The sequence below is a fragment of the Populus trichocarpa genome, chromosome 1 (genome assembly GCF_000002775.5).
Source record: "Populus trichocarpa isolate Nisqually-1 chromosome 1, P.trichocarpa_v4.1, whole genome shotgun sequence".
NCBI lineage: Eukaryota > Viridiplantae > Streptophyta > Magnoliopsida > Malpighiales > Salicaceae > Populus > Populus trichocarpa.
The window spans coordinates 35,954,294-35,981,878 of record NC_037285.2 but is presented as its reverse complement, the minus strand read 5'-3'; the positions used below and the strand labels follow the sequence as shown (position 1 = coordinate 35,981,878).

The 27,585-nt window shown below is 33.1% G+C and overlaps 3 protein-coding genes across 3 annotated transcripts; 2 read left to right on the top strand and 1 right to left on the bottom strand.

Moving 5' to 3' along the window:
* The first annotated feature begins 665 nt into the window (after nt 1-665).
* On the top strand, nt 666-9,328 carry LOC7487861 (DExH-box ATP-dependent RNA helicase DExH17). Its single transcript, XM_024606097.2, has 28 exons — nt 666-709; nt 1,083-1,188; nt 1,472-1,652; nt 1,976-2,137; nt 2,591-2,828; nt 2,963-2,999; nt 3,083-3,129; nt 3,358-3,395; nt 3,543-3,564; nt 3,684-3,896; nt 3,998-4,154; nt 4,261-4,312; nt 4,609-4,680; nt 4,810-4,859; nt 4,971-5,088; nt 5,172-5,235; nt 5,300-5,383; nt 5,467-5,592; nt 5,684-5,880; nt 5,975-6,163; nt 6,300-6,551; nt 6,764-6,813; nt 7,066-7,083; nt 7,458-7,540; nt 7,630-7,828; nt 7,960-8,003; nt 8,103-8,471; nt 8,582-9,328. Exons 2-28 carry the CDS (start codon nt 1,121-1,123, stop codon nt 9,172-9,174), a joined length of 3,723 nt encoding a protein of 1,240 aa, XP_024461865.1. The 5' UTR covers nt 666-709; nt 1,083-1,120; the 3' UTR covers nt 9,175-9,328.
* Nucleotides 9,329-19,733: 10,405 nt separating this feature from the next.
* LOC7496829 (UDP-glycosyltransferase 90A1) lies at nt 19,734-21,411 on the top strand. The gene has a single exon (XM_024604757.2). It carries the CDS (start codon nt 19,838-19,840, stop codon nt 21,251-21,253), a length of 1,416 nt encoding a protein of 471 aa, XP_024460525.1. The 5' UTR covers nt 19,734-19,837; the 3' UTR covers nt 21,254-21,411.
* Nucleotides 21,412-24,068: 2,657 nt separating this feature from the next.
* LOC7496830 (cysteine-rich receptor-like protein kinase 42) lies at nt 24,069-27,585 on the bottom strand. The gene is made up of 6 exons (XM_024600133.2): nt 26,573-27,585; nt 26,014-26,127; nt 25,532-25,882; nt 25,079-25,313; nt 24,847-24,991; nt 24,069-24,678 (listed from the first exon to the last, which is right to left on the bottom strand). The coding sequence occupies exons 1-6, from the start codon at nt 27,354-27,356 to the stop codon at nt 24,304-24,306; spliced, it is 2,004 nt and encodes a 667-aa protein (XP_024455901.1). The 5' UTR covers nt 27,357-27,585; the 3' UTR covers nt 24,069-24,303.

The window sequence follows — 27,585 nt, the reverse complement described above, 5'->3', positions numbered from 1 at the left end:
TAAAAAAGCAAACTTATAGTAAAAGCTCATCATAATTAGATAAAAAAATATTTATTTAGGATACTTTGTATATGCCGATAACACTACACATATTACTATCATGTTAGGTTTACATTTTAAGTTTTTGAAAACTAAAATTTCGTTATTGAGTATTATTATTATTATTATTATTATTATAATAGTGTTTATAGAATTCATAACATATATCTTTAAGGGATTGACCTGAAAACTAAAGAGATTAACTTCTTTTCTTGAAATTCTAGAATCAAATTAGCAACGAGATAAATTATTAATTTTTTTAAATACATGAAATTAATATGAAAATATACTTTTAAAATTATCTTAACTAGGAAAATATTTTACTTTTATTGATGCTCAAAATACACGAGAATATTCTTCAGATCGAAAAAAAAAATAAAATTGATATCATGTCAAAGTCATGCACCAACCCCATAAATTATGAAAGTGAGAAAATCTTTTTTTTTTTTATAAAAAAAAAGAGCACCAAGCCGTCTACGGAGTACAAACGCTCAACTTGACTGAAATGCATTTGGCGTGCGTGAGGTGACTGCTCCCTCTCTCCCGCCAAAAAGCTCTTGAAGTCAGTATAAATATTGCCTGGTTCATTACTCTTTAATTATAGCTCTGCAAAAACCTTATCGAAATCTTCCATTTCTCTTTCGCCCTACCCCTGCCCCTGCGTCTCCAGGTCTCTCTTTGTAACTCTCTCCTCCTTCTTTGTATGTAAATTTGCGTTATCAGAGTAGTTAATGTGATTTGCTACAAACTTTGAAAATTATTTCACTGATGTGCTTTCCACTGTGACTTCACTTTCGATTAATTTTCATTCAGATCGATTTATAGATAGATAGATATGCAGTGATCCATCGGTGAATTGATGAGGAGAAATCAAATGATTAGTAATTGATATTCCTATTCAATTCATTCTAGCTATGCTTCTCGGTATTAACATAAATTCAATATTGTTTCTTTACTTTCAATTTGTTCTAATTGATTGATCTAGGGTTATGTATTTGCTAATAATTCACGAGTTGTTTTTTTTTCTTTTGATTTTTTTCCAGAAATTAGGATCACCAAGGAAAGGACTAGTTGTTCGATAATGGATTCGTATACGCTCAAGTCCGTGTCAGATCTGCCACCGCCCTTTCGTTCGATTTTTAGCTTCAGGTACCAATCTTATTGATTTAGGTTAGTTGCAGGTTGCCAATCCTTACAGCTTGTTTTTTGTTGGCCTTAGTTTTATCAATTTCTAGATGAAAATGCTACTGATGGAATCGATCAGTTGAACGAAAATCATGTGATTAGTACGGAATTGCAACTTCTGATATTGTTGGTGTAAAATGACCTAAGTAGTCCGCGTATTGATATTGTTACTCCATTATTTCTGTTGCGAGACAAATGGAAGAGGAATCAATTATAGATATTCTGTTTTTGTTTCTTATACGTGCAGGTATTTTAATTCATTGCAAATTGAATGTTTCCCTGTCTGCTACCATTCAGATGTAAACATGGTGATCTCAGCACCAACCGGTAGTGGTAAAACAGTGCTCTTTGAACTGTGCATACTGAGGCTTCTGTCAAGGTTTATCTCTGAAGGGAGGTTTGTGCATGTCAAAGGAATGCTAAAAACAGTAAGTATCCAAATAAAATGACAAAAATAAGGTTCAATGACTCCATTTCGAAATTCAATAAATACACTAGACAAATGATTTCGTGATCCTGAATTCTATGTAAGTCACCTTTGTTTTTTCCTATTCCTCTGTTTAATGTATGGTTTCATTCTAACCGGGAAAGTGGTTCCCTGTTTTTTTTATCAAGAGGATAATATATGCTTACTTTCCTCGTTCATTATCCTAGACTAGGTGTTTCCATGCTTTCTTTATCAAGATAGTCCATGCTTTTCTTCCTGGTTCATTAGTTACCACTTGTTTACTTCTTTTCATGTCATATGAAGATCTACATAGCCCCATCTAAGGCTTTAGTTCAAGAAAAACTCCGTGATTGGACTCAGAAGTTTGGATCACTGGGGATAAATTGCCTGGAGCTGACTGGTGACAATGAATTCTACAACACAAGGACTATACAAGAAGCAGACATTATTCTAACTACTCCTGAGGTCAGTATGCAATGATATGAAGAGCTGCCATTCCACCATTATTTCAAGAAAGAACAAAAAAGCAGCATGCAAGTAAATACCATACAAAACTGCAGATATGCACACACAGATGCTTGCATGCATGCATATGCTGGCCTCAAATGAAGAATGCCTTGCTATAATTGTTTGGCTTTGGCCGCCTACTTCAAGCCTTCATGTTCTCATTGAAAATTCTTTGATTCAGCAGTTTGTTTTACCATTTTCATATTCAGCACCATCTAGAACCATTTTGCGCTGTTTTTCCTCATTTGGCCTCTGCTCACTGTCCATGTGTACACGTTTCTGAAATTTCTTAAAATACATATTGCATTCAAGTTATTTCTTTTTCGTTTTCTTTTGAATTCCCCTGTACTGGTTTTATTTGATCAATACCTTTGGAAAAAGATTGAATGCATTTTCTATTCCTTTATATAGAAATTTGATTCTGTCACTCGGTATCGCATAAAGGATGGTGGCTTGAGCTTTTTCAGTGACATTGGCCTGCTTCTTATTGATGAAGTTCACCTACTGAATGATCCTCGTGGAGCTGCTTTAGAGGCAATTGTTAGTAGAATAAAGATGCTTGCTCACAATCCTGAAATGAAATCAAGTCCTCTATCTTGTGTTCGTTTTTTAGCAGTTTCAGCAACAATTCCAAATATCGAGGATCTTGGTATATCTAACACTGTATTGTTGTTGTTTGTCAAAGAGTTAAAATGAGTTCCATTAGTATTTATCTACAGACATTAAGAACAAAACAACTGTTGATTCATTTAACAATTTACTTATGGTATATGATGATTACAGCTGAGTGGCTTAATGTTCCAGTCCAAGGTATTAAAAGGTACCTTTACACTATTCCATGTCAACTATTATTCTTCCATTAAGCATATGTTTATTTCAACTAGCTTTCTAATGCCTTGGCAGGTTTGGAGAAGAAATGAGGCCTGTAAAGTTGACAACCAAAGTTTTTGGTATACTTGAATGTCTCATTTCGAATTTAGTTTCTCATCAACATGTTAGCATACTTTCCCTCATGATCACATGGCTAAGATATACATTATAATAGGATGGTTTACATTTCTCATTTCACCATTTTAGTTGCATAGGATTTTGTAGATTTAATAATGGAGGACGAACAATCAACCACATATAGCATTATTATACTGTATTCTCATCATTATTGTGATGCCCTTCTGCAGGCTATGCTCCCGCAAAAAATGATTTTCTATTTGAAAAGGTGTCTGCATACTCATTGGACTGAAGTTCTGGCCAATTTAAAATTTTATTTCTTTTGATATTACAATGGATTTGAAAATGAAAATGTAAAAAATTCTGGGAAATTTTCTCTCATCTTTCTGATGGATTGTTTTTCTCTTATATCCAGCGCCTTCAAAACTATATTTTTGGTAAGTGGAAACATTTGCACAAATTTTATCAAGTGTTCATTTAAGTTTGTGTTTTTCATCCGAATTTTCAATCTCCGAAGAGATCACCACTGACACCTGTGCTTATAAGTGATATTCAGATATTCTGATGCACTATTCAAGAGGGAAATCTGCTCTAGTATTTTGCTCGACAAGGAAAGGGGCACAGGAAGCAGCATTGAAACTATCTCAGACAGCAATGACCTTTGGTTATTCGAATCCTTTCATTAAAGACAAAGAACAGCAGGAAAGGCTAAGGGAAGCTTCACTTTCATGCAGCGACAAACAACTGCAGTCTTATATCCTATATGGTGGTATGGGGCTAGTCTGTTCTGTTATAATGTACCCCAATATCATGATTCTTTAAGCTGGTCTTGAATACTGTAATTTTATTTAACAAGTGGCATGCTTGCAGTTGGTTATCACAATGGTGGGCTTTGCCTGAAAGATCGGAGCCTTATTGAGGGTCTGTTTCTTAAGGGTGATATTAAAATTCTGTGCACCACTAACACCCTTGCTCATGGAATCAACTTACCAGCACATACAGTAGTCATAAAATCAACACAACACTTGTAAGTCAAGAAGATTTACTAGAAATCCTCATCTTCTAGTATAAATCAAGAGATATAATATCTCTTTTTGTACTTTGATTCATCAAAAACTTGTATTTTGTGACAGCAACAAGGAAAAAGGTCTTTATATGGAATATGATCGTTCCATGATACAACAGGTATGTAACTTCTTTTGATACATCCTAACACTAGTCTATGATTTTACTTTCTGCTCAGGTATCAATTACACACACAAAGTTGTCCAATGATGCCTTTCTCTTTTGATTTCAAATGATACTTACTGGAAAGATACTCTTGTCAATTCTAACATGTGAGAAGGTAAAATGTCACAAAAAAGAAGATATGTTGTGGATCAGATACTCATTCAGTCATATTAACCATGCCTGACTCCTTTATGAGGAAAAGAAATTGTGTTTTGTAAATACATCAACTAAAATTTTAAAGTATCATGCAGATGTGTGGGAGGGCAGGTCGGCCACCATTTGATGATACAGGGATGGTTATAATCATGACAAGAAGAGAAACAGTAATCCAATACTTTTTATTCTCTCTCTTTTGCATGTTTGGTGCTTCTTTATTATTGAATTTTCTTCTAGTTGATGTGAGAATTGTCTGTCCTGTCTGAATTTTCCTTCTGTTCTGATTATTACCTCAGGTTCATTTGTATGAAAATCTCTTGAGTGGATGTGAAATGGTGGAATCACAGTATGTTTATAACCTTTAATATCATACTGGATCTGTTTCTCTGAACAGTGTTGCAGACTATAAAAATCATGCATTCTTCTATCAGGTCACTAACTTTTCTTGTTCCTGGAGATTGCTTTCATGTGTGACAGAGCACTTGACTGCAGAGATAGTACAGTTGACTGTTTCTGATATTGCACGGGCAATTGAATGGATGAAGTGCTCGTACTTGTACGTTAGGATAAAAAAGGCATGCATTTCTAGACCTCATAAAAAATAGCACGTGGGCAGTCTTTGCCATTTAACAGATTTGAAACTTCGATGAATTTTCAGAACCCTGAGCACTATGCTGTTAAGAAAGGAATTTCTAGAGACCGCATAGAAAAGCAAATGCAAGGTACTGTTCTTAGGTACTGGTAGATTCCCCCCCTCCCTCTCTTAACTATGCAATTCCATGCCAGAGATTACTGTTCAGAAAGTTAACGAGTTATCACACCACCAAATGATCTGGACTGACAAAGATGGTTTTCTACTGAAGCCACTAGGTACTTTAAATTCATAGAGCCAGATATTTCACTTCTTCTTTTTTTACAATTGAATTCCTAATTTTTCATTTTTGATCCTTCAGAGCCCGGACGGTTGATGACCAGGTATTATTTGAAATTCAACACAATGAAGCATGTCATGCAGACCCCGGAAAACTGCAGCTTGGAAGATGCACTTAATGTTATATGCCATGCCGAGGAAATTGCATGTATGTATACTTGTCCAATAGCTGTTTTTCCTACCCCAACTTCGAATAGTTAACATTAGAATGATAACATTTACTTATGCTGAAAATGAAGGGATACAACTTAGACGCAATGAGAAAAAGCTTCTGAATGATATCAACATTGATAAAGATTGTCGAATTCGGTTTCACATCAATGGGGATAAGCAGAAACGGAAAAAGCGTATTCAAACTAGAGAGGAGAAGATATTTGTTTTGGCAAATGACTGCTTGACTGGGGATCCTTCTGTTCATGATTTATCCCTAACCCAGGTTTCTTTTCTGTCAGTCATTTAAAAGGTTTTTGCTTTATTATCTTAAGCTGGAAGCCTTACTGATGAGACTATACTCTGGTGGTTGTAACTAGGACATGAATTCTATAAGTTCGAATGGGTGTAGAATTGCTAAGTGCATGAAAGAGTACTTTATTTTCAAAAGGAATTACAAAGGAGCCATCAACTCAACCCTTCTAGCAAAATCATTGTATCAGAAACTCTGGGATGATAGTCCATACTTGCTGAAGCAATTACCTGGCATTGGAATGGTGACTGCTAAGGTTAATTTACTTTACTGCAATTTGGAGGCTCGTGTCATCATCTTTTGGTGAAATTGATAAAAAAAATAAAAAAATTCCTATTTCTAATTCCCTTGTATGTTAAATTTTTGCTGTCCCTCCATATTTCTGCCTTCAGGCTCTACATTCAATGGGAATTAAATCATTTGACACGCTAGCTGAAGCTGATCCAAGGAGAATAGAGATTCTCACTGGCCGTAAATTCCCCTTTGGGAACCACATCAAGGACTCTCTCCTATCATTACCTCCGAAAGTCAATATGAGTATTGAGGAAAATGAGTGCCATAGGCGAGGCATGTCTAAGTTTGTTGTGACATTGACTAGGCTATCACAACCACTCCAGTCATCTAAACGACATTATGCTGATATGGTATGTTTCCAGAATGTATATGCTTCATTTTCTTTAAACCTAATGGAAGCGGTGCCAATTGCACTGCAATAATAATAAAAAAAAAGCACAGCTAAGAATATGTTTGTCTTCGTGATTGTTAGGTCAGAAGAAAGTAACATTAACACTATATATATATATATATATATATATATATATATATATATATATATATATATTTTTTTTTTGTTCAGATTGTCGGTACAGAAGAAGATAACCTGATTCACTTTCATGAGAAAATAAGGTAATGTGTTCTTTTCATAGATTCAGTAATTGGATATTACCGCGTCATTCAAGCACAATACCAACATTGATATCTCCTAAACAGCTGCTTTAAAAAATCACGTGTTCCTCTATTTTAGTCTGGAAAAGCTAAATGTTCTTTGCAGAATCGATTCTTCTAATCTTATAGCTTAGCAATCCCTCATCATATGCTTGCTTTTTCATGAGCACGTTGTCACCTGCATGCTTGCTTTGTCCCAATTGGTTGCTGCAGAGTGGATGAGTTCTCAAGGTACGCGGATTTAAACTCCAGGCTCCTTTCATATTGATATTCATTAATGTAGTCTAAGCAAATGTATGAAGCAGGCTTGTGAAATCAATAATTATGAAATTTTTTGAACAATACATTCGAGAGGAAGAAAAAATTATAATTCCTTCACTGCTATTTAATTACAAATATTGATATGAGCAGAAATGATCTTTAAACTTTGCAAAGCTGCAATAACATTTACTATAAAACTACCTCCCTCCGGAAGAATGAGAAGGCCACAACACTAATTAAAGCATATCGCTAATTTTTGGGAAAAGTTACTTCACTGCTCAAAGTGAGTGTTTAGTCAACTTGTTGTACTATTAGAAGCTTAGATCGTTTGTCTTTCACTGCAGCCCCTATAGTGCAACAATTCTCCTGTCAATCCCGCAACAGAAAAAGCTGACTTTGAAGGCTAATCTTATTTTTGAAGAATACAGTAATCGCAATTTTGATATGTCATTTCTTTTGTTTTTTTACTTAGTTGACCACAGAGAGTTGATTTGGAGAGTTTTATTGTTCATGCAGTTGGTCTTGATTTCCACCAAAAACTTCTATTGATGAAGGAAAGCAATCCAGAAACAAACAAAAACAGATGCAAGCAGCCTTCCCTGTTTCCTCCACCTGGGGATGTTTGTGTCATAGAAGACGAAAGTGAAACGACATCTTATGGTCCAGCTGAAATGCTTTGCAATTTGACAAAATCTAAAACAATAAACAATTCAATGCAAGTAGTTTTTCCAATATAAAAGCTTCTTTCCATCTATTTGATACCATGGAACTTCTTACATGTTTCTTTCTTATTTCTTTGTCCATGTTTATTCTGCATTACTAAACCATATGGTTTCTCTATCCCAGGCCAAGTTTCAAACTCATTGATGAGGATTTGGAATTGGGAGTTGGTATAGCCTGCAGACTATTAATTATTTTTATTATTTTTTTTTGCATTTATGTGACTATCTCTTCTGATTTTCACTGACAATTTCTACCTTGAAATACAGAAGGCGAGCCTGGTTTTGAAATCCAAGATGACAGTTGTAAAATCATATCTGAACAAACGATATTTGAGCACATACGTGAAAAGGCCAAGAACTTCCCTCTCTTGACTTCTTCAAGCAATGTTTGTTCTCCATCATCAGAGGCCATGCTCCTCACAAGAAAACGTTCCCGTGACAAGGCCATTGAACTTGATAGTGCACCGAATGCTACGGAAGAGACAGAAGGAAGCAAAATCTCACTAGCTTTGCTCAATGTGACTTCAGAACAAGGAGAGAGAGAACGGTATGGACATGATAGCTACAAGCTTATGACTCCGAAGCATCACACCAGCCCCGGAAGGTTTGTTGCAGACCTTGTGGATGATTCAGCAGGTGCACCTTTGACCAGATAATAGTGTTTAATATTCTTTTCTTTTTCCTTTTTAATCATCCTTTTCTACTTCTTTTTTCCTCTTCTCAATGATTTGCTTTCGTTATTCAAGGTGGGCTTCCTTCTAAATCTGAAACAAGTGGGCTCAATGGTCCAACACAAGATACAATATTTGATCACATAAGGAAAAAAGCCCAGTATTTTCCAGCGTTGTCAAGAACCATGCAGTTTGACTCTGTAGCTGGGACAAAGGAATACTCTTTTGAGAATCAACCTGACATTTGCATTGCTGCTTCGCAAGTTTTGAAAGAGGTGAATACTGATAGATCTACCGGAGATACCATAATCATTTCAGATTCGGAAACCAGGAGAGGCATAGATGCATCCAGTACAGAGGCAGGATCAAGGGTTAAAGATGATAAATTTTCTCGGAGTCCCCATGGAGAGCGCGGAAGTTCGAGCGCTCCTCCGAGAGTCTCATGCATCAACACTGATCCGTCTTCTATCGAAATGTTACCTTTCGACATTTCTATGATAAAACATAATACGCGGCTAGCAGGCTCAAGAAACTCCACGGCGTATGGCAGGAAGAAGCAGTCTTCTCCAAACGGATCCAAAAGACACTGCTGCTCATTGGAAATGGCTGGTAAAAATAGGGAAGTGGACTCATTTCTTGGGTTTACGAGTGTCTTTTCATTTCTCTGATTCAAGTGCAGGATGCATACCAGTTACAAAATCTTGGCACGCTGGACGGGTGTTTTTTTTTTTTTACATGCCTGGATACATAAATATTTTTAACATGCTATTTGGAATTCTTGTAATTGAATTTGATTTTTAAATGAATTCTTCTTGTGTTTGATATCCTTTTAAAGAATATTGATTTGAATTACAAATGAAGTTTAAATTATAAAAAATAAGCAAAAATAAACTCCTTTAATTTACTAAAATAATTCCAAATTAAAAATATTATAAAAAATATACACCTTCTGCAACTTAATTCCGGCTAAATCCCTATAGGATGTTTTAGGATGTGTTTCGTATTACAGTAATTTTTATAAATATGGTTTAAAAACTTTTAATTATGATTGGTTTGATAAAATAAATATTTGATTAAAATTATGGTTGAAATTAATATTGAATAAAAAACAATGTGTTTGGTTAAAATTGTGTTTGAAAATAATTTTAAAAATAAAATAACTAAAAAATATATGTATTAATTTTATAGTTTTTGAGTTAAAGTATTATAGATTGAATTATTAATATTCTTCCGACTATCTATAGTTTCTACCGACAGAAACCATCAAATAACCATGCAGAGACCTTCCACCTTTCCCTTATTGACTGAAATAAAACGCAATAAACCCAAATAAAATAAGAAATTCAAGCAATTGAATAATCCACCAGCCTCGCCCGTAATCTGCTGGCATTGGGCTTCAGACCAAAACCATCATTGGGTTTGAGACAGATGAAGAGAGAAGATTGAAAAGAAATTGAATAATCTATTAAACGATGGCGAGTCATGGCAGATATATGTCATAGTCATTCACTTAATTAGAACTGGTCATGCCCAAAACTTAAGGTATCTAATTTGACACTAAATTGTCTTTTCTTTAAAATATTATAAAATGTTATTTTAGTAATTCCTCAATTATATGGACGACATAAAAAACTATCTGATATTGCAGGTATTATTTATTTTGTATATAAAAAATAAATAAAGACCAATTTTGCAGCTCTAATCTCCTTCTTTTTTTATTTTGTTACTGAACATGGTTTATCTTTATCATAAAAACCTTTGAGCTTTCTTCATAAGAGTTCATCCATTTCATTAGAACATACAAGCCATTCCATATAATTGGACTAAAAAAAATCATTCCAACATCAATTATTCATTCTCCATTTGATTTTGTCAGTGAACAGAGTCCTAAAAAAACTGAGGGTGATAAAAAAAAAAACAAGATGCTAATTACAATATATAGTAGAATGCCTAAATAAAATATTATAGCAATCACAATAGCCAAAGTTTTTTTTTTTTTAATTTTCATCCTAAAACCCTTTTTTTTAATTGAAGCCTTCTATATCCAAATTAATATCCAAATTAATGACCAATTTATTAAGGAAAGAAAAAATTCAAAAACAAAGGACTAAAGTGTAAAATAAGGAAAAATCCCATGGTCAATCTCAAAATCGCTAGGAAAATTTTTGTTCAGTCCACTTACTTTTTATTTTCTTACTCTGCAGTCTTTTTAGTTTTTTCAATTTTACTTTTGGTCCAAAAATTTATTTTTCTTAACATTTTAGCTCTTAAGTTTGAGACAAGAGAGGAAGTAGCCTAAAAAAGACAAATGAGAGAGAAAGTTGGTGATTGATCACTTTTTAGTAAAGTAACTCCTCGTTCTTTGTGTAAATATGTTTCATTTGATAAGAAGAGTTCAATGATGATAGTTATTTTTTCCTATAAACATGTCTTAAAAGTAGATCGAGTTCCATTTAGATTTTCTTGATTCAAATGATTTTTATTTTTTGAGTAGTTTTAGGATGTTTTGGGGTTGGTGGGTGATTTATGAAGGGTTTCATGATTTTTTTTCTCAAATGTTTTTAGGTGAAATTGAGTTGAAAATTTGATTTTTAAGCCAAAAACCCCCTATCTTATTTTTTAGCCACTATAGTGTTGGCCAGATTTTGGGTAATAGCCTCGTAGGCAACATGTCACCTACCACTACAAGTGACATGCTACCTATTTAATTAAAAAAAATATAGAAGCAGATGAAGCGTCCAGTTCCTAAGGCAAAAAAAAAAGAAAAAGGAAATGTGAGCCAAGGTTTTTTTTTTTTTAAGGATAGACATGTGGGCCTGACCTATCAACGCCTAACCTTTTTTTTTTTAATCTCTTTCCATTAATTGTTTTTAATGAATTGACTTTTTTTAAATAGTGATTAATTGTTTTACATTTTTTTCATTCCATGATATTTCAAAGAGATTAGTTTGATTTATGTTATAAAATTTTAAAAAATAAAAAGGAAAATTGGTGCAAAACATTTGCATGTGTATTTATCTTTTATTTCTTCTATGAAGATTAGTTTCTCTCTTTAATATTTAATATTTAATTAGTTTAACAACTCGTTTTGATTTATTAGTTCATATGTTTCTAATTTATTTTATAAAGCATAAATAACTTTTTTTTTTGTTTTGGTTTGCTTTCTATAAAGTTATTGTGATCTTAAATAAACATTCTAGCATTGAATTAATGCTCTATTTTTTTAGTGTCAATATTTTTTTATCATATAATTAAATATAAAATAGTTTTTTTAAGAAACAAAGTTATTAAACTAGTTAAGTTTATAACATGAGTCAAGGGTTTAGTAGGTTAACCTTGATCGATCTAATATATCATCATCTTAATTTTTTTTTTAATAAATGTTATCTTAGGAAATTTTTTTTTTAAAAAAGCTATATTTTTATTGCTTGTTTGGGTTGTCTTTTGACAAGAGAAGTCGTCTTAGTCACATTGGACAACTCCTAGATCATCCTGGCGGGTCGACCCGAGACCAAGGATGACCCGAGGCTGGACCAATCTAGGATGAAAAAGAAAACAGAAAAAAAACATCTAAATTGATTAAAAAAAAACCCAATTTGAGTCGATGACTTGGTTGACTCTAGTTTTTCCTAATCAGAACCTGGTCATCTACCCATTGACTCTTTTTTTTTTGTCAAGACGTTGTCATTTCATTTTTTTTTTTAAAAAGAAATTGGGTCGACTACGGTCTCATCTCAAGTCGATCCTCTTGATCCATGCCTTGAGACTTACCTCGAGTTGACCCTTCCAACTCATGATTCGGGTTTTACCTCAAGTTAATCCTCAAACCGAGTTTTAAAACTATGCTCGAAGTTGATTTGATTTGAAGCCCAAGCTAGGCAATGCCAATCAGGATATTTCCAGGTTGACTCATTAGGTTAGGTTTAATGACATTATCAAAAACATTTCCGGCTATCTGGATGTAAAACATGCGGCATAATGCGAGCCAATTATGTAGAAAATGTTAATGTATAAAAGAAATGCTAGTGAATTTTAAAAATCATAAGTAATTAAAAAATTACTAGCCTTGGTTCTCGCGCTTCATCGAGGGGCTGAATTTATTTTATTTTCTTGCAAAAAGAACGATGTTCAGATGATGAAATGAGGTAAAAAAAAGTACATAAAAAAGCGTCATGACAAACTTGCAACCATGATAATCAGGGTTGAGTCGAATCGAGATATTCCGCCAAACCCATAAACCAAATCGTGAGATTGGAATAATCTGATAAAAAAATAAAGAGAATTATAAAGCTTTTTTTTAAAAAAAAAACAGTGTACCCAATGTAGACAAACCGTGAAGTCTAAATCTCAATCAATCAAATATTGAAGGATGAAATTGAAAAAATAATTTCAATTATACAAAAGGATTAAAAACAATAGCAACTAAAGAATGAGGATCAAAATAAATATACAAAATAAAATTTGTATTTGATTGAAGGGTTAAATTGAAAAGAAAAGTCAATTTAGTAAAAGGATCCAAAAAATCCAAAGAATGATGGTCAAAATTGACATAAAAAATAAAAACAATGTTTTGATTGAAGGGTGAAATCGAAAAGAATAATAAATCTTACAAAAGGGCTAAGAAATAAAATTAGAAGTAAAAAAAATAAGGACCAAATCAGAACATATAATACTATCAATTTGAATTGAAAGATTAAATTGAAAACCAATAAAACTTCTACAAAAAGGTCAAGAAAAAAAAATCAAAAGAATAAAGATTGAAGTTGAAATACAAACAACCAAGAGAGCTAGGTTGTAATTTTTTAGGGAAGAAAGATAAAAAAAATAAATAAATAAAGATTCACTGACGATAAACTAGACTACCACCAGATACACGTGCCATACTAAAAGGATGAGGGAAGGGCAACAGTTACAACGACACGACAGAAAGGCATCTTTGGACGCTCGGAAGTGCCCCATGAGCTGGCAGAAAGGCATCCTAAATGGCATTCATGCACACACATGTGAGTTCTCCCGGGGTCTTTAGAAAACATGTACAGAGTCATCAAGCGGCCAAATTCAACTTCCACAACAGCGTTTTAATCCTCACGGCGTTGCCTCTATTCTTGAACAACACATGTGGCCAGAATATATCGGGTTTTGTACTAGTTTTCGTTTCTATTTTCCTTCCTTCTTTCGTCTTTTTTTCTCTGTTACAAAGCCAACCCCTACACTTTTTTAAAGTAGCTCTTCAACTTATTTATTTTTCAGATTTGGTCCTTATTCTTTTTGTTTCTACTTTTTTTATTTTATTTTAGATTATCCATAGAATTGGAATTTACTTTCAATTTAATTCTCCTTTGCTTTTTTTAACTTTTAGATTTGATCCCCATCTTTTTATTTCATTTTAAAAAAATTACTCTCTTAATTAAACTACTAATTGCATCCCTCAATATTTTATATCATTCTATAATTGGATAATTTTTTCAATTGCATCCCTTAATATTTTAGTTCATTTTATTTTATGTCAGATTTGGTCCTTATTATTATTTAATTGATATTTGTTTTATTTTTAATCTTTTTTTATTGAAACTTTCTTTTTTGAGATTTCATTCCTCAACATTTTATTGATCAGAGTTTCATTAACCGTCTGGGTCACGAGTTTGAAAGATTAGATTGGGTTAGCTTATATCTTCTTCTTTTTTCAAGTTCTTTTTAACAATTTATTTCTGCAGGGACCGTCTTTCTATAGAGTTATCCCGATCTCATGTGTCAGGTCACGAGTTTTGCATGTTAACCCAGCTTCACTCGGTGAAATATTATTTTTAATTTATTTGTTGTTGTTGTTGTTGTTGATGCTGCTACTGTCTCATTCATTTTCATCATATTATCAAATTAATCAAGGTTTAACTTGATTATCAATTTTTTTAACTTTTTTTAAAAGTACAATTGTCTCTTGAACTTTTTTTTTATCATATCATTAAATTAATCAATGTTTAACTTTATTATTAATTTTTTTTTAAAAAAATATAACTGTTTCCTGAACTTTTTTTCTAGTTTCAAAATAAAACTTAATCTGACTCATGAAGTTTACACTCTATTTCTTATGGAAATAACCGTTCACTTATAATTCATGCTTTAACCTACCTAAAATCTCTTATCCTGCAACTCTAACTTTTCACTTGCCCAATTTTATTTTATTTTTTTATTCTTTCCTCTAAATTATCATTTTCTGGTTGTTAGTTAATCATTTTTCTCATATCATCATTTGTTGTATCCTTTTGACCTTACTTTAGTACTCTGCTTTTTTAAAAAATTCTGGAGTTTATATGTAATTAAGGATCTCATAGAATGTAGAAAAAAGAGAAACAATATTCAACGTTAGGCCCAGAATCGAGATAAACACTTTTGTGAATTTGGAAATGTAAAAGAAAAAAAAGTCGTAAATGTCATCAAATAGATTATGGATTTTAGCCTTCGGACAGATCTGAAAGCTAAGCATCTCAGCTGTGTGGAACAAAATGCCGACAACGCTTGCTGTGTCGAAGATAATGGCCTCGAAAATCAAACCGGCTTTCACTTCGATCACTCCTTTTATTTTTATATTTTAAAAATATTTATAAACAAATATTTTTTTTTTATTTTTTTTTCAAGTTAATTTTTTTTATTTTTTCAAATTATTTTAATGTGTTAATATTAAAATTAAATTTTAAAATTAAAAAAAAATTATTTTAATATATATTTTTAAAAGATACATTAGAAGACAACAACTACTACTAATATAACAAAAGATTCAATGACAAGGAATTTTAAGGGGTATAACTCAATTGGTCAGACCATGTGTTTGCTATCTAGAGGTCACCGGTTTGAGTTTCACAGACCTCAGGATCACTGGAAGCTTACATGGTCATTAAATTTATGACCCATTAGATTAATTGACAAATACACAAACTGACTCGAATAACATGAATCTAAAAAAAAAATCAATGAGAAGCCCATCAAACGTCAAACAAACGTAAGGAATCTAACCAGTGGTCCAGCCATTGAATAGATGATTTTGTTTCTTCAAAATATGAAATAGAATATATCATAATAATAGAAAAAATAAAAATGATTAAAATATCCTGATGAAAAAGTCATGTGAACATAATAAAACAAATCTTGAGGAATCTAACCAGTGGTCCAGCAACACACTTTTCTTTCAAGTTATTCGCAAGACAGAGCCGACAGGGGCATGTCAAATTTCCATCCCTTTAGCATGACAAATTGACATGTAGTGGTTCGTGGAATTTTCAATCGCTTTAAAGTTCAATGTTGCACATCATTCTAAAACACACTTTTATTTTAGGGATGTTTTTTAAAATATTTTTTATTTTAATACATATTAAAATAATATTTTTTATTTTTTAAAAATTATTTTTAATATCAACAAATTAAAATGATCTGAAAATATTAAAAAATATTAATTTAAAACAATACATATTTGCTTAAAGAGTTATCATAACACAATTCATAATTTTAGGTCCTATCTGGACTTTTTTAGGATAAGTATTGCCAAAATTTGATTTTCTGTCTCATTTTATTTGTGCCTTGCATATTGATTGTTGTTGCTAAAATTTGGTGTTAAAGATTTAAGTTTTTAAAGTATGAAACTCTCATTAAGCCCTAATTCATCCCTCTTTTAGGTGCTATTTTAGACTTTTAATTAATTACTTAATTCTTTTTAAAATAGAAAGCATCATTTTCATTAACTTGTCAAATGATGTCTTGTGTTTTGTTCATTTGATCACACTAAAAGTTCATTGTTCATATCCAACTAAGTGGTTAAGTAGTGAACTTGTTTTAAACTCAAAAGTGAACTTGTCTTAAACTTAGAATTTAACTTGTTTTATCATATATGCTTAAAGTTTATGATACCATACATGGATCTTTATATTTTGGAATGATGTAATAATCATATTTTAATTTGAATGCCTGTAAAAAAATATGCTTGTATGAAACATGTCTTAGTGCTTAAGTTAAATGATAATTAAATACAAGGTCAAGGGATACATAAGAGTTATTGTAAGCAACTCTACTTAATGAATATGAAAATATATATTATTTTCATTTATATAAAGGACAAGCTTTGTGATAAGTTAGACAGATTTCAAGAGAATAAAATCATTCAATGAAATCATCAAAGAATCAAGGTCATACATGAAGTTCACATAAGAAATTTAATGCAATAATAGTTTTCAACTTTAAAGATCAAAATCTTATAACGAGAGTTTGCCAAATAATATTCAATTTGTTTAGAAACTAATTTCCATACCTACAAAACATAAACCAACACCAAAGAACATAAGAAAAACAAGAAAAACCAAATCACACACAAAAAAGAGAAAAACTTTAATAGTTAAATTAGTCTAACTGATTTAAAAAAAAAGTAGTTTTTCATTTTTTAAAACAATCTGATCATTTTGGTAAAATGGTCTAGCCAATTTCTAGAAATTCCAGAATTTTTCCAACAACTTTAAAACTATTTAATTGGTTCTAACAATGATCTATCCGATTCGAAAAAAGATTTTGAAAGTTGTGCCTAATGACTTGTTTGATTTTTAGCCATATAAATACCCCTCACTTTATAAAAATAAATAATTAATTAAAGAAACCTATTAAGATTACTTATTCTAAGATTATTATATTTAAAGCATTTTTTAATTAAATTTATAGTCAAGCTCTTATACACATTTAATAAATAAATAAATATAGATGAAAGATTTATTCAATGCATATTATTGTTTTTCAATTTTGAAAATTAACATAACTAAAAACAAGGGAATTACCTCCTTAGAAACCCTCTTAAATAGAATAATGCTTTGATTTTTTTTAATTTAGTTTTTTATTTTAATTTCATCATTCAACAATAACTTTGTTGAGGATTGAACTTCATAATTTATATTGATTTATTTTTTATAGGGTTATTTTAGTTTCATAATCCAGGTTATGGATTTGACCAGTTAACTCGGTTGACTAGGGTTTTTTTGTTCTTTTTTTTAATTGATTGTTTTTCAATTTTATCTTTCAATATTATGTTAATTGAGAATTGGACTTCATAATTTTTTCTTATTTGCTTTGTATGAGGTTATCATAATTTCATAACTGAGGTTGCAGGTTTGGCAGGTTAACCCAGGTTGACTTAAGTTATTTTTTTATCATTTTTATTTTATATTCTTTTCAATTTTATTCTTTAAATTTTGGTTAATTAAGAATTTAATTTCATAATTTATTTTGATTTAATATCTATAGAGTTATTATAGTCTTTTAACCCGGATCGCAGATGTAATAGGTTAACTCAGGTTGATCTAGGTCAATTCAATAAGTTATTATCTCAATATATTTTTTAAAATACCATATTGAAATTTGTTTTCAAAAAACTACATTTTTATTTGTTATTCGAATTATTTTTAGACCTGTTAAATTAATTGTATCATATCAAATCATTTTTTAAATATTTTTTTATTAAAAAAACATTAGCAATATGTATATTAAAAAAATGATTTGATTCATAACAAGTATATCGTAATTTATTATACTATACTCTAAAATGTATGGAATTTTCACTATGCAAATTTATTTTTTTCAATTTGGTCCTAAAACTTTGTTTTTGAGCGATTAAATCCTATTTAAGGAGCAATTGATTTCAAATTCTTATGAAAGGGTGAGATTATAAGAGGGGGGACTAAAATGAAAAACACGACAAACATGGGTGGCATCCCATAAGTTTCTAAAAAATTCATTTTGGTCCTCCAACTTAAACAATCACGTAAATTATATAATTTTGGTTCCTCAAAATTGTTCCAATTCCATTTTAGTAGAGGTTTATTTTGTTATTTTTTGATCCCTGGTTGAGAGAGGAGAGAGAAAAGGGTCGTTAGATTCCAGCGGTAGAGAGAAAAACATGTCGTTGACACCGATTTAAGCCACCAAAATAGGGGATATTTGTATTAAATTATTCCATTTGATAAGGGGAGTTCATAATAGGTGTTATTGTACCTTAAAAGTTCGTGAAAAAACAGATTTGAGCTCGGGTTGATTTTTGGTTCCGAGATGAGTTCGGTTTTTTAGGCAGTTTTTTTAGGCCATGAATAGGTTTTTCTTGTTTTCTAAGGTTTTTTGTAGGTGTTTTGGGTTAAAACGGGTTGAAAAACCTGTTTTGGGTAAAAAAAAACATACGCCGCGATTTCCGGGCACCACAATAGCCGGAATCTGGGCAAAACAAGCGACGCGTCAACTATTTTTTTTTATATATAAAAGGGATGGATGACATGTTGTTTGCCCCAAGCACAAATTAAAAAGGGAAGGCGGTCGCACAAGCCTGCCTTGGCAGGCCCGCATGTGGACCCTAATGAAATAGGCCAGTCGGGTTGGCATGGCTTGTCAAACCCAGCAGCGCCTGACCTTTTTTTCCCCTAATTTTTTTATTTGAATCGATGTTATTTTTATAAAAGAACTTAATTATATTTATATTAATACCCCTTCTCTCTTTTATTTTGTTTAAAGAGTCTTTTAAATAATATTGATATTTTGGTTATGTGTTTAATTTTTTGTGAGGTTTTTCTTATTCATCTATGGTTTTATTTTTATCTTTTGTATAAATAAGCTATGTTTTTTAAAATAACAAATATTTATTTTCAGATGATATTTTTAATATGTGTAGCCTTACATGTTATTTTTTTATTTAATCAATTTAATATGTTTGTCTAATTCTATTATTCTTTGAATACGTAGCGAACATATTCAAGTAAATGTACTATTTTTCAAGATTAAATATCTTGATCTACATCTGTCTCTCGGTTTTTCAAGTTTTGTTTTTAGATGTCATTAATGATTTTTTTATTTATTTGATCTATATTCTTAATTTATTTAATTACATGTGTGCATAAATTTTTTAATTTGTTAAATTATATATATATATATATATAATTTTTTATAAAAAAAATAAAAAAATTTAATTCACCGCGGAGTGCAGTTCAAGTTCTTGGTGTTATGCTGGCCTGTTTGAGATTGTGGTAGCGATGACAGTTCAAAGTGTTTTTCGCTTAAAAATACATTAAAATGAAGTTTTTTTATTTTTTTAAATTATTTTTTATATCAGCACAACAAAATAATTTAAAAATATTAAAAAATATCTCCATTTTCAAACACAATTAAGATGCCCGCATTAGATATTTCCGACGCGCGGGTGCGGAAAGAGCAAAGACCTTTCTCTATAAATTATTATCTTGATGAACTACAAGTATATTATATTTACAATTTTAACGCTTAGATTTGTTAGCTTTGTGAATGTTGTGAGTTAGCAAAAGACTCATGGACGCAAGTTCTAGTGATTCTAAGTATCACGTAGTTTTATTCCCTTTCATGTCAAAAGGCCACACTATCCCACTCCTCCACCTAGCCCGCCTGCTCCTCCGCCGTCCGAATTTCATCGTTACTGTGTTCACCACTTCTGGAAACCACAGTTTCATAGCTAATTCTCTTTCCGATACCACTGCCTTTATCATTGATCTACCCTTCCCACAAAATGTCCCTCAAATCCCTGCCGGTGTTGAAAGCACCGATAAACTCCCTTCCATGTCTCTCTTTGCTCCATTTGCCCTTTCCACCAAGCTCATGCAACCCGACTTTGAAAAAGCTATCGAAACTCTTCCTCGCGTGAACTTCATGGTGTCGGACGGCTTCTTATGGTGGACTTTAGATTCTGCAATCAAGTTCGGTTTTCCAAGATTGGTTTCTTTTGGCATGTCCATTTACTCCTCATGTCTGAGCAAAGCTGTGGTTGAGCAAAGACTTCTGTTTGGTCCTGAGTCAGATGATGAGCTAATCACACTGCCTCAGTTTCCATGGATTAAAGTCACTAGAAATGATTTTGGTTCAACTTTTAGGGACTCTGAACCAAGCGGTCCTCACTTTGAGTTCAACATAGCGACAATCACAGCAGCAATTAACAGTTACGGTACCATCATTAATAGCTTCTACGAGCTCGAGGCAACGTTCGCTGATTACTGGAACAAAGAGAATGGAAACAAGACCTGGTTTGTTGGACCCCTATGTCTGGCTGATGCACCACGGGTAGAACATGAACCGCGCAAGAAACCCACTTGGATTAAGTGGCTAGATCAAAAGCTAGAGCAAGGAAGGTCAGTCCTATATGTAGCGTTTGGGTCTCAGGCAGATATCTCAGCACAACAACTCAAAGAAATAGCTATTGGGTTAAAGAAGTCCAAGGTAAATTTCTTGTGGGTGATGAGAGCCAAAGATCCAGAATATGGTGATGAGTCTGAACTCGAAGAGGGGATCGGGGATAGAGGAATTATATTGAGAGAGTGGGTAGATCAAAGAGAGATATTGATACACCAAAGTGTGAATGGCTTTCTGAGTCACTGTGGATGGAACTCGGTGCTGGAAAGCATATGTGCAGGAGTGCCGATTCTAGCATGGCCCATGATGGCTGAGCAGCCTTTGAATGCACGAATGGTAGTGGAGGAGATAAAAGTAGGGTTGAGAGTAGAGACATGTAATGGATCGGTGAGAGGATTTGTGAAGTGGGAGGGTTTAAAGAAGATGGTAAAGGAGTTGATGGAAGGTGAGACAGGTAAACAGGTGAGGAAGAATGCGGAGGAGTACGGGGAGATTGCCAAAAAAGCTATGGAGGAGGGAAGTGGATCTTCCTGGTGCAATTTAGACGTGTTGGTGGATGGCTTGTGCAATCCAAGGAATACGTGAAGGAGTTGCTTTGCATCCAATTCATGGCATTTATGAAGCGTTAGGCGTCTCTTTTCTTTTTCTTGTTTTTATGTTTTCTTTTTTGTTTTTTCGTCAGTTGGAACAATAACAAGGTATTCATTGCCTTCTGTTCAAAATCTAAAGATGACGTTACATTTGATCGAGAAACTGATCATATTTGATTCGAAAGGGATTTACAAAAGATCCCTTCATGCACACCAGCAGTGATACGCCGCATACTTCTTCTTTTTTTCCATAAAAATGATGCTAGGATACCATAAATGCATTTTAAAGAAGAAAGATAAATATTTGGGGACTCGGGTTATAAAATAAAATATATTGATTTTATTTTTATTAAATAATAAAAAACATATATATAGTTCAAATTAAAAATATCACAATAACATTAGAAAAAATATATTTTTTAAAGGGATTAAACAATATAACTTAATTCCCAACTTATTAAATACAAAAGGACAAAACTGGGTGAAAACAATGACCTAAAAAATTAGTTTGAGTCAATCTAAGTTAGCATGACAACCATGTAATCTCGATAATCAGGGTCAACCTAACCCGGGTTATCCCACCAAACTCGCGGTTCAAGTCATGAGATCCGAATAACTCGATAAAAAAAATGATGAAAATAATGAAGCCTATTTTTTTATATATAAAAAAACAATATTAACTCGCATTAGCTTTTCAAACTCGTGACTCGGGTCATTAGACCGAAAGCATCCTATTTGAAAAAACTATGAAACTCGATTTTCAACAATCAAATGTTAAAGGATGAAATTGAAAAAAAGAATTTTAATTATACGAAAGGATAAAAAAAATTAGAAATTAAAAGAATAAAGATCAAAATTGAAATACGAAATAAATTTGATCTTTGAATGAAGGGTGAAATTAAAAAGAAAAATTAATTTAACAAAAGGATCTAAAAACAAAATCAAAAAAATGAGAATCAAATTGAAATAACAAATACAAATAAATTTTTTTATTAAAAGATGAAATTGAAAACAAAAATCAATTTAACAAAAGGAAAAAAAAAATTAAAACAATAGAGATGAAATTGGACAAATAATATATTAGAAATTGAGATTGAATGATGAAACTAAAAACAAATAAAATTTGTACAAAAGGGTAAAAAACATATATTAAAAATTAAAAGAAAAGGAACTGAAGTTGAAATACCAACAATAAAAATGATCAAGTTGTACTTTCAGGGGAGAAGAGAAAAAAAAAACTCCATCAACGACAAACCGCCCCACCACTGACGACATGTGTTACGCCGATAGAAAGAAGACGTAGTTGCGCTTCCAATGACAAGATGAAAAAACATTTTTGGTCACTAGATACACGCCACCTGAAGTGCGCAGGCGCCTCTCATGTGACAACACTTATGTCACAAGCTCTTACATGTTTTTCATTTAGTAATTTTTATTTTATGTCAAAAGACCAAATTACCCTTCATGAAACGATTAAATAACAAAACGCTATTGTGAAAAGATCAAAAGGCATCTAGATGCATGTTTTAATCTTTTTTATTTTAAGAATAAATTCATTATTTTACTATGTTTTAAAAACTGAAAAGATATAAATATTTTTTTGCTTTTAGCTTTAGAAATCTTGATTTAGAGGTCAATTGAGTTATTTTATTGTGTCTAAAAAATAAAAATAAAAAGATACTTATATTCCCCGAATCAATCCTCCTTTTGATAATTAATGAATCTTGTGAAAAAAACTCAAACACCCTTAATAATAAGACAATTAATTTGTTTATAAAGGACAAAAACATCGGTATACCATTTTAGAAAACAATATAAATGAATCGACATCCACTTGTTCTTCAATTCACGCTTTTGTTGATATGACTCATCACCCATGACAATTTGGTACATAGAAGTAATATAAATTTAATTTATTTTTTATAATTATATTGTATTATATATTTTTCTATAATAAAAAAAAAAAGAGAGAGAGAGAGAGCGAAGTAAAGTAAAGGAGATAGCGATCTTCGATTCGAGATTGGAAGGGATATTACAAGAGAAGGCCACGTTGAATTTTCAATTCGTCCCAAGAGAAGACAACCATATAAAACCTCAACAAATCAACTTCAGAGAATTATGGCATTTAATGAGGCGGCGACAAATGTATGGCCACGTGTACATAACTAGATAATGGCACGACTTTTTGAAAGAAAGAAATTATCAACCACCCCTTCTTGATTTGGAAGAGCAAAGAAGGCTATGCCTCCTACAGTCTCTCTTTACCCTTTTTTTTTTTTTTTATTAACATGAGTATCGGGATCAGCTTACACGTATCTCGACTAATTCTACGGGCCCTGAAGTTAACGATCATGTAAGCCTCCAGTGACTTTGAGATTTGTGGGACTCCAACTAATGACCTCTAGAAAGCAAATCTAGAACCTAACTAGTTAAGGTACATTCTCCGAAGTTAATATCTCTTTACCTTCAATCCTCTTCCATTATTTATAATCACACAATTTCTTTCTTTTGCCTTTATACCCTGCTTTCGTATTATTATTATGATTATTATTATTATTATGCACCAATTTATCAATTTTGTATATAATTACCCGTAAGAAAAAAAATACTTGGTTCAGATTTTAACCCTTTTAAGATTGATTCTCAGACTCATCTACTAGCCTATTCATAATTTATATAGTCTTCTTATTATGTCAAATTCATTTATATTACTTCTATCTACCAAATATACCTCTAATTCAACCTATTTAATATTTATAGAGTTATTCTGATTTAAAAAATGATATTCCTAAAAATAAAACGAGAATGTATTAAGAAACAGTTTCCTTGCCTTTTTCACTTTAAGTATAAAGAAAAAATACATTATTCATCTTCAGCTGCTAACATGAGCTTTTAATTGATTTGAAATCAACGATAAACCGTCAGGTCAGGATTTTTAACGCCAAGTCTTAATTATGAAGACATGGAAAACGGGAAAACCGAAGTAATGATGCTTCAAGCTAGTGTGTGAGAAATTCTTGGGATTTTCCTTGGAAACCTAGCTGCTCATGCACTAGATTCCTCACTTCTTATTTGGCCATTTGAACTAAGTATACTTGAGGACTCCATGGAAGTGGAGGAAGCTTCAACTTCTGTTGGCCCATTTGACACCAAACTGTTTATGCTATAAGACCACCTGGAATTCTCAGTCTCCAGTAGTGAAGTATTCATATAAGGAGGTTGATTTGGAGGAGGAATCTCGCAATCATTATTGGTCAAGAAATGAACTACTTGTGCCATTGATGGTCTTAAGGCTGCTGAAGCTTGGGTGCAAAGCAGCCCAATTTGAAGCACGCATGATGCCTCTCGTGTAGGAAATTCATCTCGGAGGCAAGGGTCAACAGCATCAACCAACCTGTTTGATCTGTAAAGCCTCCATACCTGAGGGCCAAAGTTGAAAAAATAAAATGCTCCCACATCAGAAAATCAAGATGGATATCAAGCCTAGCTGGTCTAATTAACATGGACTAATTTGATGCATAGGAGAGCATTCTTTCCTTGGCAATGATGGGCTATTATTTACACACAAAATTAAGACGGATATCATACTGTTTGGAGGAGGGATCCAGAGTTCTCCACGAAGGCATTGCACCTCTTGCCGCCTAAAATCTCAAGAACCAGGACTCCGAAACTATAAACATCTGCTTTATCGGTGAGTTGTCCGCGGATGAGATACTCAGGAGCCATGTAGCCTCTGCATCATCAATTTGAACATGTTTCAGACAGCTGCTGGTTAAATGAAAAGAAATAAAACAAACAAGTAAAAGCAGCGAGGACCCACATTGTCCCTGCAATTCCAGTGCTAAGATGCGATTTATCAGCACCAAAACACCGAACAAGTCCAAAGTCTGCAATCTTTGGATTGAGATTATCATCAAGAAGGACATTGCTGCTTTTTATGTCCCTGTGTATTATTCTCACTTGAGAACCCCCATGGAGATATGCAAGCCCTTCTGCTGTTCCAAGAATTATTTCAAAACGCTGCTTCCAATTTAAAGTCCTACTTTTAGTCTTATCTGCATAAGAATAAAAGTCAGCCTTCCTGCGAATTCTAATAGTTCATGTGGTGGTGCCGTTATGACCTGGCCCTTTCATTTTTAATTACTTCAAGTAGAGATGTACTGTAATTCAAGAAATGATATTTGAAGTACAATCACACTTCAAGTACCAAGGAGATTGATGAACAAATAAAAATCTGGCTCCATAAGAATTGAGGTAAAGGGGTTACAATTACCAAAAAGGAACTGATCGAGGCTCTTGTTCCGAACATACTCATAAACCAGCAGACTCTCAGGGCCTTCAATGCTGCAACCCAGCAGCTTCACGAGATTCTTGTGCTGAATTCCACTGATCAAATTGACTTCATTGAAGAACTCGTCCACCCATTGCCTGGTGTTGAAAATCAATCTCTTTACAGCAACAGTTTCTCCATTTGGAAGAGTCCCGATGAATACAGAACCAGCTCCTCCTTGGCCTAGTTTCCTTGATGGACTGAAAAAATCTGTTGCCTTCTCCAAGATCTCATATTTGAAGTTCAAACTCGATTTGTTGAAAGAGAATGGAACCTTGCCGAGATTGTTGCGTTCTAGGAAATGTGAGGAGAAACACAACAAATCAGGACATCACTTATGTTTTAGGCCACCGCTGCTTAAAAAATATTACATGCTCCCGGTGAACTTGGAGTTGACTTTGAAATCTTGAGACTACAGTAATTACCTCGTTTTGCCTTCAACAATCTTACATAGCTGGCATAAGCTGCAAAGATGGAAAGCATGAGACATGCGGCAGTTGCTAAAACTACAGCAATGGCGATCCCTGGGCCAGAAAAACCTGGAAAACAGCAAAACAAACATGCAAAGCAGTCAGATGGCATAGCCCATAAATAGATGCACCTCGCAAAAATCACAACAGAAAAGAAAGAAAAGTTATTATTAAAGATCGTTTTCCGAGAAAGCAATTGATTCCAGAATAAATAGAATTTTGAATCTGACATGTACATAATAAATACTGCTTGATACCCAAGATCAAGATTAGATTAATCCTTGACGCCTTAATTGAGCCTAATTCTAATATTCAAATTAAGTTGGATATGGAGTTTGGTTGAAGAAAACTAAAACTACTCCAAAATCCATGCCTTCCCTTCATTTCCCCTGTATTCTCTCTCATTAATCAAATCATTAAATAGGGCAGAATGAAAAAAAAACCGCAAGCATACCAACCCAACCCACAAAGCATAACAAAGAAACAGTTGCAAAATACTGATGTAAGAAGTTACCACGAGCATTCCTTTCATCTCCTCCCCCATTGTTGTAAAACTTGTCGGTCGAGTACCTCAAGTAACAACCAGCATTCATTCCTCTCCCTTCCTTCTTGGGCACGCACCCTCTCGCCGCCTTCCCAGCCATCTCCAAGCACCCTCTACACCCTTCTCTGCCAACACTATCCCAACACTGAGCCAACGCGTAAATGCCATCAACGTTGACGACTGCAAACCCACCATTCTCCACAGCTTGAATCGTTACATTACCAACAGCATAGCCAACCCGTGTAGGAAAATCGAGGTGCTTGTCGTCGTCGTCAACATCAAGATATTCATTACCACACTTGAAGGTATCAAAAGAAGAAGAAACAGATTCTTGATAGAAGCTGTAGTTGTCATAACGCAAGAAGCAGCCATCAAGATAGATGCGGCCGGAGAGGGAAGGGAGGCAGAGAGGGAGCTTGGTGCGAGAAGCAGCATAGCAAAGAAGGCAGTCGGTTTGGGAGAGATCTTGGTGGCATTGGGCTAATGCATAAAAAGTGAGAGTAGAAGAGTGGTTGAGATTGTTAGTGGCAAAATGGCTGGTGGTTAGTAGTTGAGAGAGAGTTCCCATCTCTTTAGTAAAAGTTGGGATAGGAACGGTATATTTTGAGTTTCCACAGTAGAGACCAGATTGTGTTATCCTAGGATCAGAGAGCGAGAGGGAGAAGAGGAAGCTGGCTGAGTAGATGAGGGACAAGAAGAGCCAGCTTTGAAGATTTATAGTAATTAGTTTTGGGGGAAGATGGAGGGAGATCATGTCTCTGCTTTAAATGTTGAGTTAAAGAGGACAGAGCTGGTACTAAACTGGCTTCTGTCTTGTTTATAATATGTTACTTCTTGGCTTTCCTCCAGTTCTATATATATACATTGCCCACTATCTTCTGCTCTGTTTCTCCTCCAGCTTTTGTGGAAGACTTGTCTTGAGGATGAACCTCTTTTTCATAGAATGCAAATATATGGTAATTTGTAGGGTTAAATCGACGTCT

What these genes read in the sequence shown, in the direction of transcription:
- LOC7496829 (XM_024604757.2), top strand. Translation starts at nt 19,838, where the DNA reads ATGGACGCAAGTTCTAGTGATTCTAAGTATCACGTAGTTTTATTCCCT.
- LOC7496830 (XM_024600133.2), bottom strand. Translation starts at nt 27,356, where the DNA reads ATGATCTCCCTCCATCTTCCCCCAAAACTAATTACTATAAATCTTCAA. An exon ending in ATTGTTGAAGGCAAAACGAG is followed by an intron (nt 25,883 to 26,013) that starts GTAATTACTGTA and finishes CACATTTCCTAG; the next exon opens with AACGCAACAATCTCGGCAAG. An exon ending in ACTGGAATTGCAGGGACAAT is followed by an intron (nt 24,992 to 25,078) that starts GTGGGTCCTCGC and finishes TTGATGATGCAG; the next exon opens with AGGCTACATGGCTCCTGAGT.
- LOC7487861 (XM_024606097.2), top strand. Translation starts at nt 1,121, where the DNA reads ATGGATTCGTATACGCTCAAGTCCGTGTCAGATCTGCCACCGCCCTTT. An exon ending in CGTTCGATTTTTAGCTTCAG is followed by an intron (nt 1,189 to 1,471) that starts GTACCAATCTTA and finishes TTATACGTGCAG; the next exon opens with GTATTTTAATTCATTGCAAA. An exon ending in TTTTCTACTGAAGCCACTAG is followed by an intron (nt 5,384 to 5,466) that starts GTACTTTAAATT and finishes TTGATCCTTCAG; the next exon opens with AGCCCGGACGGTTGATGACC.